The sequence below is a fragment of the Panthera leo genome, chromosome F3 (assembly GCF_018350215.1).
Source record: "Panthera leo isolate Ple1 chromosome F3, P.leo_Ple1_pat1.1, whole genome shotgun sequence".
NCBI lineage: Eukaryota > Metazoa > Chordata > Mammalia > Carnivora > Felidae > Panthera > Panthera leo.
Genome location: NC_056696.1, coordinates 7,120,223 through 7,141,047, shown reverse-complemented (window position 1 = coordinate 7,141,047; position 20,825 = coordinate 7,120,223). Strand labels below are relative to the sequence as shown.

At 36.3% G+C, this 20,825-nt stretch overlaps 1 protein-coding gene across 10 annotated transcripts in view; it reads left to right on the top strand.

Annotated features, from left to right (window-relative positions):
• Positions 1-20,825, top strand: part of SDCCAG8 (SHH signaling and ciliogenesis regulator SDCCAG8) — a 258,511-nt gene that overhangs the window by 111,970 nt on the left and 125,716 nt on the right. For all 10 annotated transcript variants that reach the window (XM_042926493.1, XM_042926498.1, XM_042926494.1 and 7 more), the window contains one exon: positions 20,087-20,229. In XM_042926493.1, the coding sequence (XP_042782427.1) occupies positions 20,087-20,229 (143 nt within the window). The remainder of the gene's footprint in view (positions 1-20,086; positions 20,230-20,825) is intronic.

The window sequence follows — 20,825 nt, the reverse complement described above, 5'->3', positions numbered from 1 at the left end:
GCTATGCTGGCTTCTTTGATGTTCCTCAAACACATCAGATCCTACACCCCCCGCCGCCCCGCCCCCCACCTCTCTGCTGTAGCTACACTGGCTTCCTTGATGTTCCTCAAACACATCAGATACACTCCCACTTTGGGGCCTTGGTACTCGCTGTTCCCTTTGTCTGAACACTGTTCCTCAGGATAGCCTTATGGATCACCAGCCTTCAAGTCATTGCTCTCATATCTCCTCTGTGAGCCCTTCTCTGACCACCTTATTTTAAATTTTACCCTGCTACCCCAGGACTCCCTCTTGCCCTTTCTGCTTTATTTTACTCCCTATCTTTCTCACTTATTTTATTATCTGCCCTCTCCCACCCCACCACAACAATATTGGTTCCATGAAGGCATGTCCCCCTCAGTCCATACTCAACATTTACTGAAGCACATTGTGAGTTGAATTGCATCATTGAGATATCTTCTCATTTGCATTTAGAAACACAAATCCAAACTCCTAGCTTCCAAGGCCCCGTGTAATCTGATCACTACCTGTCTTTCTACCCCTTCACCTGCTCTTCCTGTCTCCATTCTCTCAAGCCTCAGTGGGTTTCCTTTAGCTTCTCAAACATGTCAGCTCCACCTTATCTGTTCTTCTGCACTCTTCCTGTGCTTAACCAGCTGTTTCTCTTTCTAAGTCCCACTTGCCTGTCTCCACCCCATTAGTCTCTCTTGGCATCTGGTTTACTTCCTCCATGGAACTTATTGTAATTTTTAATTATTTCATTATTCATTTTTTTTTTTTTTTTACTAAAAAATCTGTCTCTTTTATTGGAATGTACGTTATTTGAGGTCAGAGACTCTTACTGTCTTATTCCCTCTGGGGTTCCTGTGCTCCAGTGTCTAACATGAGGTGAAGGCCCCAGTAACTGGATGGATGAGTGGGTAGAGAGGTAGCCAAGCGGTTAGGCCCTGAGAGTACATGCCTATAGTCAAATTCTCCCTTCACTACCTACTACCTGGTGAACTTGCGCAAGTTCCTTAAGATGTCCGAGCCCCAGTTTTCTGATCTGTAAAATGAGGACAGATAAAATTAGCACTTTACAGGGTTTTATAAAAATTGGAGATAATCTATGTTAACCCCATAGCACAGTACGTGACATACAACTGATCTGTACATGTTAAAATATTAGTATGTATTGGTATATGTTAGTATATTTTTACTAATGTCTTGATGAGTCTTATTCACATTCTCTGCCCACATCTCTTTCTCCTGACTGTGTTCTGTTTTATCTAGTTGCTCTCCAGAGTCATGGTAACTACATATGATATTTTTGGTATGACCTGACCAGTCATGTGAGCTTACATTAATCTAGCTTTGGAACCAGGTACCGTTTTTGCATTATGTGTTTATCAAATATTTCTCACTGCGAACTCTTCTTGAGCTCGAGTTCAGTTAAACCCCAAACAGCACGTGTCTGCTTCCCTACACCGGGCAGTAAATACAGCTATTTGCATTTGTCTCTCTGAAAGTTGATCGTTTTAGTTTGGACCTATTGTGTCAGCTGGCCTGAACCTCTTTGGATTCTGTTTTTGACATCTCAGCGTAATAAATTAGTCCTCTCAGATTTATGTCCCAGGCAGGTTTGACCAGCAACATCATTGGTGTGCTCCGTAAAGTCAGTGCTTTACGCAGTTTAGCAGGAATCGCAGAGCAGAACCCTGTGACCTGTGGCTGGAGACCTCCCTAGAGCTGGATACTTTCATTGTCTTCCATATGGTTTCTTAAGCTGATGTGTTTATTTTCTTCTTTGAGAACCAGGCCATTTTCCTTCTTCAAGATAATTTTAGTCAAATCAAAACACATTGACTTTTGTACCTACTATGTACAAGTAGTGTGTGTGGGCCCCACTGAGCCATATGACAGATTAGATTGATGGCAAATAATGAAGAAATTAGGCATAGATGGCTAAGAAATCAAACAAAGTGCCTTTGTAAATAGGGAGCAGATTTGTAGTTGGCAGGATTTAAACCCGTGTTGGGAAGCTCCCATCAGGGGATGGGCCTGCCTGAAATTCCAATTTCTTCATCTAAGTAATCTGGATATATACACTAAATTGGAAATTTGAGGAATTAGACTGTAGCATTCTGTTCTGAGATTTCTTCTATTCATTCTATCGGCCTACTCTCCTTTTAAAAGTAGGTTTGTATACATATACCAAATCATTATGCTGTGTACCTAAAAGTACAGTTTTTTAAAAAAATTAATGTTTATTTATTTTTGGGAGAGAGAGAGACAGAGACAGAGCATGAGTGGGGGAGGGGCAGAGAGAGAGGGAGACACAGAATCTGAAGCAGGCTCCAGGCTCTGAGCTGTCAGCCCAGAGCCCGACGCGGGGCTCAAACTCACAAACCGCAAGATCACGACCCGAGCCAAAGTCAGATGCTTAACTGACTGAGCCACCCAGGAGCCCCTAAAAGTACAACTGACCCTCGAACATCATGGGTTTGAACTGCTAGGGCCCCCTTATGCATGGGTATTTTATGATAAATACAGTACAGTACTATAAATGTATTTTATTTTCCTTATGATTTTCTTAATAGCATTTTCTTTTCTCTAGCTTACCTTATTGTAAGGGTACCATACATAATACGTAGAACTTACATGTTAATCAACTATTTTTCGTTATTGGTAAGACTTCTTGTTAACAGTAGACTTTCAGTAGTAAAGTTTTGGGAGAGTCAGTTCTGTGTGGATTTTCAAGTTTGTCAGGGACCAGCACCCCTAACTCCAACATTGTTCAGGGTCAACAGTAATACAATGTTATATGTCAATTTTATCTCAGTGGCAAAAAGCATTACATCCTCATCATTACCCTTTTTTTTTCTCTTCTATGCCAACTTCATTTTTCTTTATGAAAATGAGTGAAAGCAAGAATTATGTTACTTTTCTAATCGTCACAACATGTAAATTCTGTACTTTATATGAAAGTGTCTTCTAAACTGTGAAAAGCTGTATATATAGAGAGAGCTGTTATGATTGAATAGGTGTTCAGTAAATTGAATAGATGAATTTACTCCTTTGTATGTGGATGGTATTAATGTAAAAGAATCATACCCAAAATATTTATTAACTAAAGCATCTATTTTACATTGGAAGCTTCTTGCCAAAATTAGTTAGAAAATACAGGTTATTTTTGAGTTGAAGTGAAGTACAATAAATTCTTAAGTTCCCCAAATAGAACTTTACAGAAATATTTATATAACTCACAGCTAAAGTGAATTTTCTAAAAACTCCCCATAAGGTGAGATCACGTACGCCATGTCTCAGTACAGAAGGATTTTTTTTTTCAATCAGTTATGTCTCTAAAAATAAACCCAGTTTTGTTGTTAAAATTTGCTGTTTCCTCTTCACATAAGAACGTCTCATTAATTTGGGTGAAAACCGTCCAACAAGATAAGGTTAAATTGTCCAGTTTTCCAGTGGAAGAGAACCCATTTTGTGTCACGAGCAGAGTAGCAGCTAAGAGGTGAGTTGAAGACAGACATGCTGGTTCAGTGGTCAGAGGATTTTGAATCCAAGCATAGGTGTTCAGGGAAGGGTTTGGATGCTCTACGTGTGCTTTTAGTAATACCCTACCTCTCTTACGCTCTTTAGAGTTTTCTAGCCAGAGCACTGATATTGATGTTCTCTGTCATCAGGTACACCAAGGAGTAACAGAGAGGGGGTGGGTAGAAAAAAGGGGTGACCTCTTGGAGGTCCAGTATATTTGCATGGGGCAGAAGAGGGGCCGTATTCCATCGTCTGTACTGTTAAGTGGTCTAGACTCCTTAGATGGGGATTTACTTTTCTTGGTCATTTGAAACTGATTTTTCTGAAAAATTAAAATATGATTTCCTATAAACTAAAATCATTCAGTTTCAAGTGAAAGGCTGGGAGATCTTGAATAGGTCTAAATGTTTGAGCTTTTCTTGGTTTAAGAGAAAAGGAATGTTTTATTTTGCCCCCAGCACCTATACTAAAGAGTAATATTGATAAAAAATAAAATCCAGTAAAATATATTTTTTAATTAAGGAATGATATATATGGTCTTATGAAACTAATTTTAAAAAGAGGAGATCTGAGTCTAAAATTTGTTCTGATTGTCAGAGATTGACAGAATTTAACTAATAGGAGAATACACAGAGCACAAAGAAAAACTTCTTTTTGAATAACAGTTGTCAGAGAAGAAACAGATGATGTGTTTTCTTTACTGCATTTAAAAAATTAATTATTGCCAGTAGAAGCTTGTTTATGCTTGTTAACTGACTTAGCCTTGTGGTTTGGCATTTTTCCACGTTTAAATAGAAATGGGTTTCGACAGGGAGTCCGAAGACTGGGTTCTAGTCCAGCTGAGTGAACTTCAGTGGGTTCTCTACAGTGGACCCCAGTGTTCCCATTTGTAAAGAGAGAGAATAGATAAAGAGGATAACTGGGCATCTTCTGTTTCGCACTGTACCTTTTTTTTATTTAAAGGCCTTTATTTAATTTTTATTAAACAAAGTCTTGAAGTAAACAGAGAAGTTAACACTCAAAATGTTTCAGGAGGCTCCTAAATGATTTAGGGTCATTTTGGTAGAAGCACATTTTAGGAGAAATCTAAGCAGCACAATATTTAAGGAAGAATTTTATCAATTAAAGAATCCACATCGAGGTCTTGAAAGTTAGGTACAAAATAATCCAAAAGCTTTCTTGCATTTTCCTTTTGGGAATCAGAATATTTCACTGATATTTTTCTGACAACTCGTGAAACAGTAACATTGAGTATATGAGAGTTTTAATTTGTTCCAGTTGAAAAATAATAAAAATGTATGTGTTATCTAAGAGACACAATAGTTTTGCCATCATTGCCTGTTTTCCTACCACAAATGAATGGGCCAGTGTATTTTTACGTAATTCTTAATAGCTGACACAGTAACTAAAAAGCCATGCTTACTGCTGGAATAGTAGCAGATTTATTAACTTGTTTTCTTCGGAAATTGTGGTTTGCTAGTTGTCAATACTTTTATGTCTACTCAAAAAAAATTTTTGGCTTTGAAAAGCATACTTGGATATTGGTATTCCTGTAATTATAGTATTTGAAAAAAATCACATTTGAAGCATAAATAGAAGATATAGGAATTCCGCGTTGCTATACCTTTACGCTGCAACTCATTTAAGGTTATGGTGTCGATTTTGAAAAACTTTCGGAAATTAACTATTTAATTTAGGATGATAAATTATATCCTTGGTGTCTTTTAAGTAGTTTTAATCTCATAATGAGAACCTGAAGGCATTGTAAATACATTTGATAATAAAAAGATGTTTTCTAAACCATAAATACATAATAATACACATTGAAATTAACTTACACTTTTTCCTGTAGCATACTCAGATAAAACTTAAAGAATAGCAGTATTTTCAGTTCATGTAAATTTATTTATCTTTATAGGTAGTGAAAGCATCTTTATGTTACTTGAAAATGTCTTTCATTCTCTTGTTTATTAAGATGGTTTTAGTGTGGCTTTATATTTAGTCTTATTTTTTATTTGTGCTTAATTCTGTTTCTATCCATGGGGAATGCCAGAGTAGCAACAACTCTATAATTAGTAATTAGTGGACAATAGGACCAAAGTGATTTTAATCTTATATTTAAGTATATTTTCAAGTGAATTATGTTATTGGAAAATATTAATATCTTTAATATTCAGAGATAGAAGGAACAATATATCCCAAAATGTAGTAATGTAATGTGAAAATTAGGCTTCGACTACATATACCATGAATCCTAGAGCCCTAAGATTAAGACCTGAAAGACATTTCTACTATAAATTTTGACAAGAACTAAACAAGAGTGTTGCTGCAATTTCTATTATTTACTATAGCCCGGATGCTTGTAAATTTGAGGAGGTAATGATATGAAAAAATTAGATATATCGTTGAGTTTGCTTTTTGTAACACAATGGTAGGGAATTAGTCTATATTTTAATAGTTATAAAGGACGAGAAAGAGTAAGATGGACACTACCTAGTAGACACTGAAAAATATTTATTGTATTGAATAGAGGGCTAGGGGGAAGGAATTACTGACAAGAGTTAACAGTTTGTTTTCCTAAATTGGAATTCTTTTATTTTAGTTTTGCTTTGGCTGATTTTCTCAAATGGTGATAAACAATTTTCAAATGGTAATAAAAGTCAACAATTGTAATGAACATGTGAGTTTAGAGTAGCTATTTATAGATATTTTCTTTAGCAATTCTTTTATCTCCCAGCATTTGTACTTGTTGAGTAGTCCTCTTTCCTAAGAGAGAAAAACATGTGAAATAGTTTTTTGGCCTTAGAAAAGACCAATCTTTTTATAAACTTAATTTTTTTTTATTGTTTCTTTATATTTGAGCAAGCGAATGAGAGTGAGAGACACAGACAGACAGAGCATGAGCAGGGGAGGGGCAGAGAGAGACGGAGACAGAATCTGAAGCAGGCTCCGGGCTCTGAGCTGTCAGCACAGACCCCCACGCAGAGCTTGAACTCACAAACCGTGAGATCATGACCTGAGCTGAAGTCGGTGTTGAACTGAGTGAGCCACCCAGGCATCCTGAAAAGACCAATCTTTTTATGCGAGGATGTCCCACCAGAAAAAAGATCCGGGTGCCTGGGTGGCTCAGTCGGTTAAGTGTCAGGTCATGATCTCACAGTTTGTGAGTTCCATACCTGTGTGGGGGCCCTGCTTTGGATTCTGTGTCTCTCTCTCTGCCCCCCCACCCCCAACCTCAAGCTCTGTCTCTTTCTCTCTCAAAAAATGAATAAATACTAAAAAAAAAAAAAAAAAAGACTCAGAGCCTGATGCCTGCTTCAGATTCTGTCTCCCTCTCTCTCTTCCGTTTGCACTCTGTCTCTCTCTCTCTCTCAAAAATAAATAAACATTGGGGTGCCTGGGTGGCTCAGTCGGTTGAGCGTCTGAGTTCGGCTCCGGTCATGATCTCACAGTTTGTGGGTTCGAGCCCTGCGTCGGGCTCTGAGCTGACAGCTTAGAGCCTGGAACCTGCTTCAGATTCTGTGTCTCCCTCTCCCTCTGCCCCTTCCCCGCTCATGCTCTGTCTCTCTCTCCTTTAAAAATAAATAAAAGCATTTTAAAAAATTTACAAACATAAACATTAAAAAAATTAAAAGAAAAAAGGAAAGCCAAAAAAAAAAATCAACAACAACAGAAGAAAAGAAAAGGGATTTTCCTGTTTTTATTGCAGCTCAGTTTGCGAGAAACAACCCAGAGTTTATTTTTCTTTTGAAGTGCCTTAAAAAGCACTGGGTTACAGTTAGTCAAGCATTTTTTAGTATGGATTCTGTACAGAGCTACTGTAAAAAAGAATTGTATTAACTTGTTGGAAAGTACAGGTCAAAGACTCCTTTGTGCGGGTCGCCCTCACCTCAGAAACTGGGCTTGTCTTCACTAGCCAAACTCTCCTGCCTCTTGGCCAAAAGACCATGGCCCCACTTCCGGGAAGAATGGAAGGAGTCACAGTTTCTTCTTGGCCTTTTTTTTAAAAAAAAAAACTAATATCCCCTGTTATTTTACTAAATTCACGTTAAAACCTAATTTGGATATATTACACATATTTAAAACATGCAGACATAAATAATAGATTATAAGGTATAATATATGCATATTTAATATACGTGTGTTCCTAAATATATATGAATATATTTAAATGTATTTCCCCAGTTTTATTGAGATACAGTTAACATATAACATTGTATTGGTTTTAGGTATACACTCTGATGAGTTGATGTATGTGTGTGTTGTGAAATGATGACCACAGTAAGTTAACATCCATCACTTCATATAGTTACACACTTTTTCTTGTGATGAGCGCTCCTAAGACCTTTTCTCTTAGTAGCTTCCAAATATACAATGTGGTAATGTTAACTTCAGTCACTGTAGTCTACACTGCATCCCCAGAACTTACTTATCTTTTAACTGGAAGTTGGTTCCTTTGGACAGTTTGGCCCACCCTGCACTTGTCTGTTGTCTGTATCTATAAGTTCAGTTTTTTTTTTAGATTCCACATGTAAGTGACATCGTGTGATTCTTGTCTTTCTGTCTGACTTGCTTTACGTACCATAATGCCCTCAATGTCTATCCGTTTTGCCACAAATGTCAGGATTTCCATTCTTTTTTTATGACTGAGTATGTAAAATCACGTTTTCTTGATCTGTTCATTCATCCACAGACACATAGGTTGTGTCCATATCTCCTTCTTTTTAAATGTTTATTTTTAGAGAGAGAGAAAGAGGGCACACGAGCACGGGAGGGGCAGAAAGAGAGGGAGGCAGATGATCTGGAGATGTGGGGCTTGAACCCACGAACCATGAAACCGTGACCTGAGCCAAAGTTGGACGCTTAACCGTTGGAGCCACCCAGGCGCCCCAGTTGTGTCCATATCTTGATTATTGTGAATAAGGCTGCGGTGAACATGAAGGTTCAGATATCTTTTTGAGATAGTGATTTTGTTTCCTTCAGATAAATACCCAGAAGTGGAGTTGCTGGATCATTTGTTAGTTCTACTTTTAATTTTTTGAGAGCTTTCCACACTGTCTTCCATAGTGGTTGTACCAATTTACATCACCATAAAGTTAATTGTATATATTCACATTTTAAATGTAAAATGGTTGCTGCTTTTATTAAATTAGAATGTTAAGTACATTGCCAACATAAATTTCCTTCTAGAAAACAAGAAGCCAAACTGTTACCTTTTTAAAGCCCTCCTTTTTTTTTTTTTTTTTTTTTTTTTTTTTAAGTTATAATCTGGGGTGGTTCCAAGATATTAAAGGATGTCCTTTTTATGTACCCAGGAATATATAGACCTTTACTAGTCTTTTTAGTTCTATTTTCTCCACAAACAACATTACAAGACCTTTCATATTTAACTGTCCTAATGTAGCATTTTATGGTAAATGTGCAGCAGAGGTGATGCCATAGGATTACCGGCTTTGTGAAGCAGAGGACTGCCAATGATCTGAAGTGTTTTGAATTTATTAAAATAACTCCAGTAACATAGCTCTCAGCTATGAACGAAACACAAATATCCTCTTGAATGATAGTTCAGTTAGGTGGGTTTGTCAGAGATGAAGCAACCATTCCTAGGAAGTTTTTACTTATTGATACATTTAAACCTATTAGTTCTCCAGCGATTTAGTGAAGTCACAATTGCGGGGGGGCGGGGGGGGGCGGTGTGTGGCATAAGGGGTGGTGTTAGGAAGCTGTTTTCCAATCTTTGAGGTTACAGCAGTTTCTTGATTATTTGTTGGGACAAATTCCCAAGTCTTCAATGACAGCAAAAGCAATTAATTCCTCCAATTAAATATAATAAAATATAAGTGACCCCTTCAACTTCTAGAATATTTATGAATATAGAACTGAAATTATTTGTGAAGCTATTGAAATAAATTCTACTAAAATAAACTCAGTATATTTCATATACTATATTTCATTATAGCGAAGTGACATTTCAGCAAAGGGTTATGTTCTAAATTCACTTTGAAAGGGAAATATTGTATGTGGTCAAAATTACTTTTGAAAATCTTACAAATTGCTCATAATTTACACAGTCCACAGGGATTGGAATGTATTGGTTTTATATGTGTTTAGAGCATTCTATTTCTACCACATTGGATACATTCATATCCTTTCTTAAAAATTCTAATTTGCATTTTTTCACTTCCATTATTGGATTAGATTGCCATTTATTTAGACAGGGACCAGGGATAAACAAGTCGGCTTGTGTGTGGGACTCATTTGTATGAAGAATCCATCTGTTTCTTAGATGAACTTGCACTTAATGTACCGGGATACTCATATGGTGAGAGGTGCACACGTACTGTACCTGACCGGAGGCTCGGTAGGTCCATGTCCCACTCTTCATATTCATTCCAGGACGTTCAGTCACTGAGATAAATGGTGGACAGAGTTATGTCCACTTCTTTCGTTTCTCTCTTGCTGTTGCACATTGCAACTCTACTGTGTGCTCGCGTTGCAGTTAACATTAGCTCCGAACCCTCTGATTGTGTGATCATGATGAATGAAGGCAAAGATGAAATGTACCACACAGATGAAATGTGAGATTGCACACAACGGGGGCTCTTGGCATCAAACTATAGCATAGAAGAAACAGGGGACCTTCAAAGGAGAAATGTCTCCTGCAGGTGACAAGTGTGCCTCTGAAGTGGTAGGTTCTTTTTGTAACATCGCGATTGATGGCTATCTTTTTTTAGTGCAACTCTTGATACATTTGCTGGTATTGAACCAATGCAAAATTTATTGTCAGCTAACGTTAAAACTTCACATCATGGATACATCTATCAATAACTGGTATGGTCAATGATTAGCAGACTTACATATTTACATTTCATTAATTTAAGAACCTAACATTTATTTTAACATTGTGTCCTTTAAGTCCACCTTTTTACTCACAGTGTGAAGTCTTCTTTATCCATTGCTATCTGAGACCCGCACCTAGTTCACCCAGTCGTTCTTAGCCAATGATACTTTTGCGAAGTATCACTAGAAAAAAATTATCGCCTCTCTTTTTATGGCTTTCCAACAAGCACATCTTATTTCAAATTTTACCTCATCCGGGGTCATCTTAAATTTTTTTTTTAAGTTTTATTTATTTTTGAGACAGAGAGAGACAGAGCATGAGCAGGGGAGAGGCAGAGAGAGAGGGGGACACAGAATCCAAAGCAGGCTCCAGGCCCTGAGCTGTCAGCACAGAGCCTGACATGGGGCTCGAACTCACAAACCGCGAGATCATGACCTGAGCCGAAGTCAGATGCCCAACCAACTGAGCCACCCAGGCGCCCCTTTTTAAAAAAAAATTTTTTAATGCTGGGTCATCTTAATGCTCCTTAATATTTCCACAATATGCTACACTTATAATATCATCAGACTGCAAAGGTCAAGATCTTTCTTCCCTTTTTCTTTATAATGTGAATGTGCAAGCACATAAGTATTGGAACACTGTTAACATTTTACCCTTTTAGAACACTGAAAGAGCATGAGAGAATTAGGGCACTTCAGCGTTTTAAAGAAAAAACATTACAGATTCTGAATGGCTTAATACTTTGTCTCTGATGAACGGAAATTCGCATTCCTGAGAAGACAAAGCAAGCCATTTCTCTACCTCTAGCAAGCATAAAGCATTTACTAAACCAGCCCAAAAAGTAGAGCTATCACCTGGGCTCTTTTTTGTAAACTGACTATAGAGCTGAAATGATTCTTATTTTTTCCCTTGAATCTCCTGGCGTCACAGAGCAGTGGTTTAAGTTTGGCTTAACCAAAGAGTCTGCTGTATTGTCACAGTGCAGCAGAATCAATTTTATTTTAGATGACTTCAATTTTCCTTTTCTCTGGATACATACTTTTAGAAAGGCACTTGTTTTCTTCCACAGTCCCTTCTCATCTGTTTTGAACACTTGTTTTGTCTGAGAGTTACTTTAGCTTCTGAATATAAGTGATCAGTTGATACAACTTCCCTTAATATTAAGGAAAGGAAAAAAAAAAAACCTCTTGTTAAAATTCTTTAAAGAACATTTTCTTAGAATAAGGATAGATTCAGTAGTCCCATTAGAAACAATTAGAAAACTGAAAAGTTTCACCAAGATGTTACATATTGTACCTGAAAGACTGAAAGGTCAAGGCCATATTGATTCTTAGGCTGGCGTGGAGTCACTCTGTTGTAGAAGATAGAAACCGTGACCCTCGGCAAAGCAAATCCACACTCTACTTCAGATCACCACTGCTAACGTCTCATGGAGAAATGCTTCTTCAAAATTAATCTTGGCCAGGGCTTTGCAAATTGAGATCCTTGTGTTTGCCGGTGTGATATTTGATCTAAGCCATCTGAGTTATGTCCTCTTTCAGTGTCTTTGTTATCCATGCCAAATTGTGGGCCAAGAGGTTGTAGAGAGCACATTGCATCATTTCCTCTCCACCTCCTGTAAACATCTACATTTGCTTAGGGAGACAATACACAGGAGAGTGGAAAGACTAGAGAGCTTGAGATCAGACGAACCCAGTTTTGAATCCCAGCTCTGCCACTATATAATCTTATGTAAGTTACTAAACGTCTGTAAGCTTCAGTTTTTTCATCTGTAAAACCGGAATAGGATGCTTATTTTTACAAGGTTGTCATGAACACAAAACGAGATTAAAAATACAAAATTTAAAAATATAAAATGCTAACTAAGACAGTGCCTGGCACGTGGTAAGCACTCAAAGATGACGACTGGTATCAGTGTTACTATCTGGTCTGCCATAAAAACATTAAATCAATGTCGTGGGCCCTTAACAATGATAACCACGAATAGAACTTCCAGAATGGTATCAGCAACTTCCACATCTACACTAAAAAGGGCAACCATTTTTGTCCATTTCCAAAATGACGGTTTAATCTCCTACAATATCCTTTTATTCCAATAGGCTGTTTTTCTAATTGTCTAGGGTGGAGAGTGAGTCTCAGAAACACATTTTGCTATATTCTAGAGCCGTGCTATGGTAGAATTTTCTGTGATGATGAAAACATTTTATACCTGCACTGTCTAGTATGGCAGACACAATCCATATTGAGCACTTATCCTGTGATTAATGCAAACGAGGAACTAAACTTTGTGTTTTGATTAAGTTAAATTTTAACAGCCACAGGTAGCTAGTGTAGCTCCAGACGCAACCTTATTAGTGATTTGGTAAAATCACTCTTAGCATCTGCAAGTTAATACAAGTGTCAACTGACAAATACTAAATTTCCAATGAGTATATTCTTTCTACCTATACAGAACTTGACAGAAACTATTATTTCTCTTCCAAGTTATAGGTTACTCTGTCTCATTTTTCAGTATCGTATACAACTTTACTTTCTAAACTTATCCTATGAATTTATCCATTGGTTTCTGAGTGATAAATTCACACTGTCAAGTTTTTTCAGCTGCAAAACCACAAGTTCTTTCTCACTTAGCAAGAACTTGGGTTCCGGTCTTCTTACTGTTCCATTTTTCGCTTTTGTCCCCATTCTCTTCCTCAGTACATGAATCAGTTACCCTGTATTAAAAATTATTACATGATTTTTAAGTCACATTCTGTTTATTAGCAGGGAGCACTGGATTAAAATAGTTTATGTGTGCTACTTTATCTTTCCAGGTAAAGTTATCCTTCCAGATTAAGCTGACATATTTTTCAGATGGGTTTTACATTCATTTCTTTGGATATTTTTTTCCTTAGGAAATCAAGAAAAAATATATACTAGAGCTTCTCCTAATGAAACTCTTTATTTGATTCTCCTTAATTTATGTAAAAAAATGTTTTTTAATTCTCAGAAACCCACAATGCTTTTCAAATTGCAGGATTGTGAAATCAATATTATAGGTTGCAACCAAAAGTTTTTTTTTTTTTAAAGAAGTGGATAGAATCAGAAGGAATTGGACATATCTGAGTGCTTCACACATAGTGCTTCACACATAATATTGTTTTATGAAATGCTAGTTACATTTAAACATGTGTGTGAAAGTGTGCATGTTTCTGAATTGTGATGTAAAATGGATTTCTTAGTATGGTCTTATTTGAAGAAAAGAAACAAAAAAGATTGAAAGCCATTGTTTAACATGGTATGGTGTGGGGGCAGTAATGTCAGAAGATCTGGTTCAGGGCTTAGATTTACTCTTTTGAACCGTCATTCAATGTCTCTGACCCCAGTTTCTTTTTGAATAAATAGGGATACCTGCCCTATATGCTTTATGCAGTCGTTTTAAGGATCAAATAACATTTAAAGGTAATAGATAGTTGTAGCACTCCATATTCCTTTCAAGTGGTTTGTCAATCATTTCTACTGAAAAAACTCATGGCTTAAAATAGCAATCATTTGTGTTCATTTTATGAATCTTCAGGTCAACTGAGATTCGGCTGATCTAGGCTGCATTTGACTCAGTGGCTCTGCTTCAGGTTATGAGTTGTGGGTTGTCTGGGCTGTGGTTTGGGTTTGGTTCTGCTCCACATGTATTTATTCTTCAGTCCAGGCAAAAGGGGTAGCAACTGTCCAGGGCATACTTTTCTAATGGAGAATCACTAGAATATGGAAGTGAAGTATTTATGGCTTTTGCTTACGTTATAGCCACAAAATTTTTATTGGCTAAGTGAAATCACATGGCCAAGCCCAAAGTCATTAGGAAGGGATAGTATATTCCATTCCTAGTGGAAGGGAGATAGAAGTGAAATTTTTCTGAACAATAATCTAAACTGGCACATTACCCAAAAACCATTTTTGCTCACTACTTCATTCTGAATGTGAAATGACAGCCAGGTATCACCATGCATTTGAAGAAAGCCTCTAACACAGGGGATTGGCTAAAAATGGATGAACAGAGGAAAAGGAAATTGAAGCGATATGTAATGAGCAGAGGAGAATATTTAAAATACTCTAATATTCTAATAGAGAGATGAGATATATCCATAAGGTAAAAATTGCATGCTATGTAAAACAGTGAAAACAAGAAATATCTCGTGGAAATGAAAAATGTGGTAGAAATCTTTTCAGAAATTCAGTAGGAGCTTTGGAAGATGAAGTCAACACAGTCTTCCAGAAGTTAGAATCAAAAGGTGAGATAGAAAGCATAAGGAAATTAGATGATAAATCCAACAGAGTGAAAAACCAATGTCTGGGAGTTCCAAGAAGAGGAAATACTAAAATGTATGACATCAAAATATTTTTAAATAATAATACAAGAAAAATTCCCCAGACTAAGGAGAACAGCCTCCAGATTGAAAGGTCTACTGAAAAACAAGCACAAAACATGAAAAAAGGCCATTCCAAGGTCCACACTGTAAAATTGCAAAATGCCAGGGAAAAAGAAATTAATATAAAAGCTTTCAGAAACAAACAAACAAAAAAAATCGCAGACTAAGTATTAAGAATCAGAATGGCATAGACTTTTCAATTGCATGCTAGAATCTTTAAGACAATGGAGTAACCCCTTAAAAATCCTGAGTAAAAATTGATTTCAACATAGATTTTTATACCTAGCCAAACTGTCAAATGTATAGCTAGAAAAATGGCATTTTCGGGCATACAAATACTTTTTAAAAAGGTATTATTCAGATATTCTTTCTTATGAAAGTTGCCTGAAGAATGTACTTTAACTAAAAAAGGATGTAAACTGAAAAACAGGATGACTTATAACCCAGAAAACATGAAACTCTAATAGGAGCATGTCTAAGGCTTGACCCAAGACAGAGATCAACCAGGCCAGACATAAGGCACCAAGAAGGATATATCTAGGGGGAAATTTTAAAAGGAACTGATAATTTATCTGATGTGTTTTGTTATCTGAAAAAATAATATTGATGGGTATGTGACAGATCTTTTTGAATATTGGGGAAAAAATGTCAGTTACCTAGAAAAATAAGCTATTAAAAAGTAGGCAATTAATTCCAGAAATAATAAAATATTGTACAAAAAATTTAATCAAAATAAGGTTTGTCTTAGGAGTGAACAATATTTCTATAACCATAATGTAAAAGAACTATTGACTAAGGATTTAACCAAAATTGTTATATGGGAAGATGAGATAGGTATGTTGAGTGACCTAAATTGTTACTTTTTTAATGTAGGGAGGTAATAAGTAATGTCTAATATTATAAAATCAAGAAATAACATTATAAGTATGTCACATAAAAATATGAAGATACATATCAGAAGAGTGGATCGGATGGGCCATTGATGATCGGGCTTGGAGATGGGTGTGGGGAAGAGCGTGGGCACTGCCCTTCTTTGTTATGAGTAGTTGAGTATTATTTGACTTAGGTAAAGTGAAGTGCTCTGATATGAAAATTTAATAAGTAATAAAAATAAAGTTACATATGTCTATGATTAAGAAAAAAAAAAAACTCGTATACTACAGAAGACTATAGATAAACAGTAAAAAGTCTCCCTTTCTTGATACCCCATCTGTGGTATGATTGTCCTGAGTTAGCACTTTTAAAAAAAATTTTTTTTAATGTTTATTTTTGAGAGAGAGAGAGAGAGAGAGCACAAGTGAGGGAGGGACAGAGAGAGAGGGAGACACAGAATCTGAAGCAGGCACCAGGCTCTGAGCTGTCAGCACAGAGCCCAACATTGGACCCGAACTCATGAACCATGAGATCATGACCTGAGCTGAAGTTGGACACTTAACCAACTGAGCCACCCAGGCGACTGTAGCCCTTTTAACAGTTTCTATTTTTATTTTTATTTATTTATTTATTTTTAATTAATTTATTTATTTTTTAACAGTTTCTATTTTTAGTTGTTCTGGTGGTTACATTCATGACTGGAAGTACAGCAAAACCTTGGTTTGAAAGCAAAATTTGTTCTGGAAACATGCTTGTAATCCAAAGCACTTTTATATCAAAGCAAATTCTCCCCATAGGAAATAATGGAGACTCAGATGATTCATTCCACCACCCAAAAATATTCATATAAAAATGATTACTGTACTGTAATATAATACAAAATAATAAAGAAAAATAAGCAAATTAACCTCCATTTACCTTTGAAAACTTTCGTGGCTGGTGTGAGGGAGACAAGAGAAAGGAGGGTTATTTTGTAGGACGACTTTCAATATCACTAATGGACCTTGACTACAGTACAGTATTAAACTCTTGTCATATACTGTATTTAATGTAACTGGCAATAAGGCAGCAGAAAAAACAGTCTCTATCTGCAGGCAGCCTGACCTAGAATGAAGCAAAACATTTCAAGCTTACTCTTGCATGGAAAAGCAAAGGACTGTCCATAGGTTGCTTTGAAGTGACAATAAATATACTAGTGCCTATTGTGGTCACCTTCCAACATTCTGAAATGTCACTGATTTCTGCCAAACATCGCGGCCTGAGACTGAGCATCTGAGCATGGGAGATGATCACCCACAATCCTACAGAGAGAGAGAGAGAGAGAAAACCATTGGCTCAGTTGTGATCATGTGACGTTCAGCATCGCTTTATCAAGTTAAAATTTATTAGAAATACTTGCTCATCTTATGGAAGACTCACAGAGCAAATTACTCGCAATCCAAGGTTTTACTGTTTATCTTTTGGTAAAGCGTAAAGCTATCTGGACTTGTCTTTGCCCAGTTGGCCAAGAGATGGCCGCATCAAGTTGCACTGTAGACACTGCAGGTTAATAGTGTGCTTTGGGAGTAACGTACCACTGGCCTATGACTGTTGTTGGTCCTTCATCCCTGAACCACTGTATACAGCCAAGGAAGCAGCGCTGACCTAGTTGGGTGAGGCAAAGGGTTATCCTGCCAGTGGGAGCATGGCATTTCTGGCAAGAGAGTCCTCTTCTAACTGTTGGAGTTGGTGCCATGGCAGATTTTCCTGACTCAGGGAGTGAGTGTTGAGCCCTGGTCCAGCTGGTTATGCTATTTGTTGATTTTGATTATCTGCACCAATAAGCTCTTTTTCTGGCACAGATAATCAGAAGAAGGCAGTAATTTTCCACCTAACAAAAATGCTTTTTGCATTTTGAAATTATAATAAAGTTTTATTCAGCTCTCATCGGATTTATGGGGGAAATTTTATTGAATTAGGTCAAGAACTCTTTAGTCCTCTGTGATAGCCATATATCCTTAGGAAGATCATTTTATCTACTTACCACTGTGCTGTTCTTGAAAGAGAAAAAAAATCAGCAATAGCAGCACTAGCTGTCTTTTATTCAGCTCTTACTATGTGCTGGACACTCTGCTAACTAGTCATCATCTCATTTAATCTTTATGATAGCTTTCAGAGCCGGCTGCAGCCATAACTTCCATTGTGGACTGAACAATCTGATTAACAGTTGAGTGATTCATCCAAGCTCACAGGGCTGGAAAGTGCCAGAGCTGTGTCAAGCTTATAAAAAATTGTTGCATCTTTTCTTTTTAAGAAAGTTGGGGATTTTATAAATTTTCCATTCCTGTAATTTTTTGGCAGAATTCATAATTCTGCAGTCATCTTTGATGTCTCATGATAGCTTTCCTTTTATTTCCGTATATTCACCATGTTCTCTTTATGTTTGTTTGAAGTGTCTCTATTCTTATATCCGGAATATTGCAACTATCTCTTCATGGTCTTCCTTCCGCCAGTCTCTGCCATCTTAAATTGACCATAAACATTTCTCTCATTGTTTTAAAGCTCAGCTTCTCTCATATTGAGTACCTTTTAGAACCATTAATATCTCTCCATTATCTATAAGAAAAATACAGCTTTAATTTGTCTAGAATTTAATACTCTTCACAATGTGGTCTCATCTATCATTCCATGAGTTAATGTGCCCTTACCTTCTTTCCCACTTTTCTTGCCCATGCTAATATATCCCTAATCTGACCTACTGAAGCACAGATTCTCTCTACTGCTCACTTGTTGTTTCTTATGTGCTTTGTATTTTGATAGTTTTCTGTATATGTATATGTCTCATTTACCCATCTGAATTAACTCCTGAGTATAGAGATGGAAACTCTGAGCCCACCATCATATTCAGTGTGGTTTCTTGCATGTAGCACTGTGTAAAAAATCAGTGAGTGAATTTTTGAAGTTTTAAAGTCAACATCTTATTCCGATTCTATACATGTTTGCCTTTGTTAATTTTGTAAATGTTAGGCAAATAAAACTTAATAGACATTCACGTTTTTTCATTTCCTTAATTATATTAAATTATGGGATTAGAAATAAATTGGTATAGCTTTATCAGTTTGAAATTTTTAAAGAAACAGGTCAGTTTCATTTAGTGTTCTAATCTGAAAGATACAGAAAATCTACTCTGAATGTAAGTGATAGGTTCATTATTACATAGGTTTTTAAAAAGAAGACAATATCTGAGAACTTGTAAGTTGTTTTATTAAGTTGCTGGCAATGTACAGTTTTTATGGGGATAAACTGGATATTTATATGTGATAAATGTCAAAAAAACAAATCATTTAGTTTATCTTCCTGATGCATTAAATGTAGTTTGAGCATATTGAGTAATGATATGAGGAAATTGAGATGTACTTAAATACTAAGTTCAAAACACTTAGACATGATTTTGTTTTCCAAAAGGAGATTGCATTTTTGTGAATTAAAATTGCTTCTTGCTTTCTGTTGAATTTGAAAATGTTTCTACCCTTTACTTTCCCCTTTATTTTTTTTTTTTCTGGATTTAATAGTCTGAAGATCTATCTTTTATTTTTTGTTAATTTATAGATGTTGTATGATAAATAAATAATTATCCTTTAATGTGTGAACTATTTAAAACTGTGTTCCATATAAGGTATTTTTGCTTCAAAATATTTGAGTTTCAGTAAGACGGGGATAATTTCATCCTGAGACTAGAGAATCATAAATTTTTATATATCATAAATTTTTATATATCATAAATTTTTATATATTTTAGATGTTCATATTTATTAACTGTAGAGTGCTTTTGTTGCCTTTTAATGCAATTTTAGTGTAATATTGTTTTAGCTCAGAAATCTCATATACTCTAAAGGCTTGAAGGTTCTCATGCTATATTTTTTTTCCTAAAAAGTATTTTTTTCCAAATAATGTTGAGCATCATAATGATGCCTTCTTTTACACCTCACATTTTTTTTAAAAGGTGTAACAATTTACCCTTCAGTTTGGCTTTCAAAACATCCAAATGAAACCATAAATATACCTTTCAGAACAGAGTCACATATTTGAAGTAAATCACTGCATGTATCTGATCTAATCTCACAAATGAAAATGTATTTTTAAAGTGGTGACATTTTTAAGTTAATACTGTTTTTAAAAGGACCAAGCCTTAAGAATGAAAGTGCAGATTATCCATTTTGACTACTCTCATTTAATCATTTCATTTCTGAAATTAGACTTCATCTTACGATCCAAAAAAACCTCACTAATGTGCATTTTTGGCTGGGTTAATTCCCTTTGTCATAAAATGGAAGCTAGCCTAAATTTTCTAATAATTTTTCATCCCATTAAAATTCATGGCGAAAATAAAAATGAGATAATTTTGAATTCAAGTGCATATAGTTTATGTGGATGCTTCCCCCCCGCCCCCTCTCTACCTAAGGAAATAGAGAAATTGAGATTAGAAGTCAGTGAAAGCAAACAGCACTTGGAACGGGAGCAGCAGAAGGCAGCCGGGGCCAGAGAGGAGTGCCTGCAACTGACAGATCTGCTGAGCGAGTCGCAGCACCAACTGCACCTCACCAGGTACCCCTAATCCCATTACGCGCCAGAGCACCAATTCCATCCCACTGATTTTTGCCACCGGCTTCCAAACAGTTGTTAGAGTTCGTCTTAGTCATTCAATTCACACACAGCTTTCAGGCATATTAAGAGAAGTGGAGATGTGGAAAGCAAAACACCCAGACATGTGAATGATAAGTGTGGCAGGGAATTATGATATATTACAAAACCTTTCATCGGCAATGCTCAAATATTTAGGTGATTCTCTATCAAGATGAGCAACATGACATGTTCCTCCTACCACCACCAGTACCTCTCCTGTTAATTCTGTGTCTAATAAAAATGTTGAACTGAAAGATCTGAGGAAATATATTTAGGAAAAGAATCAGATACTGTCAGTGGTGAAAGAGACCCAAGTAGAAGGCATCCCAAGATGCAAACTGAGATGTAACTGATACAAAATAAGGAACCTGAGTCCTAAGAAGGTATAGAATTTAGAGATGGAATTGATTGACACTGTTCATGTTCAAACGGTTATTATAACTGTGCCCTGTACCACTGTGGTCTCAAATTACATGGCTTCTGTCATGAGGTACTGTGAGGTGATTGTCAATGTTGTG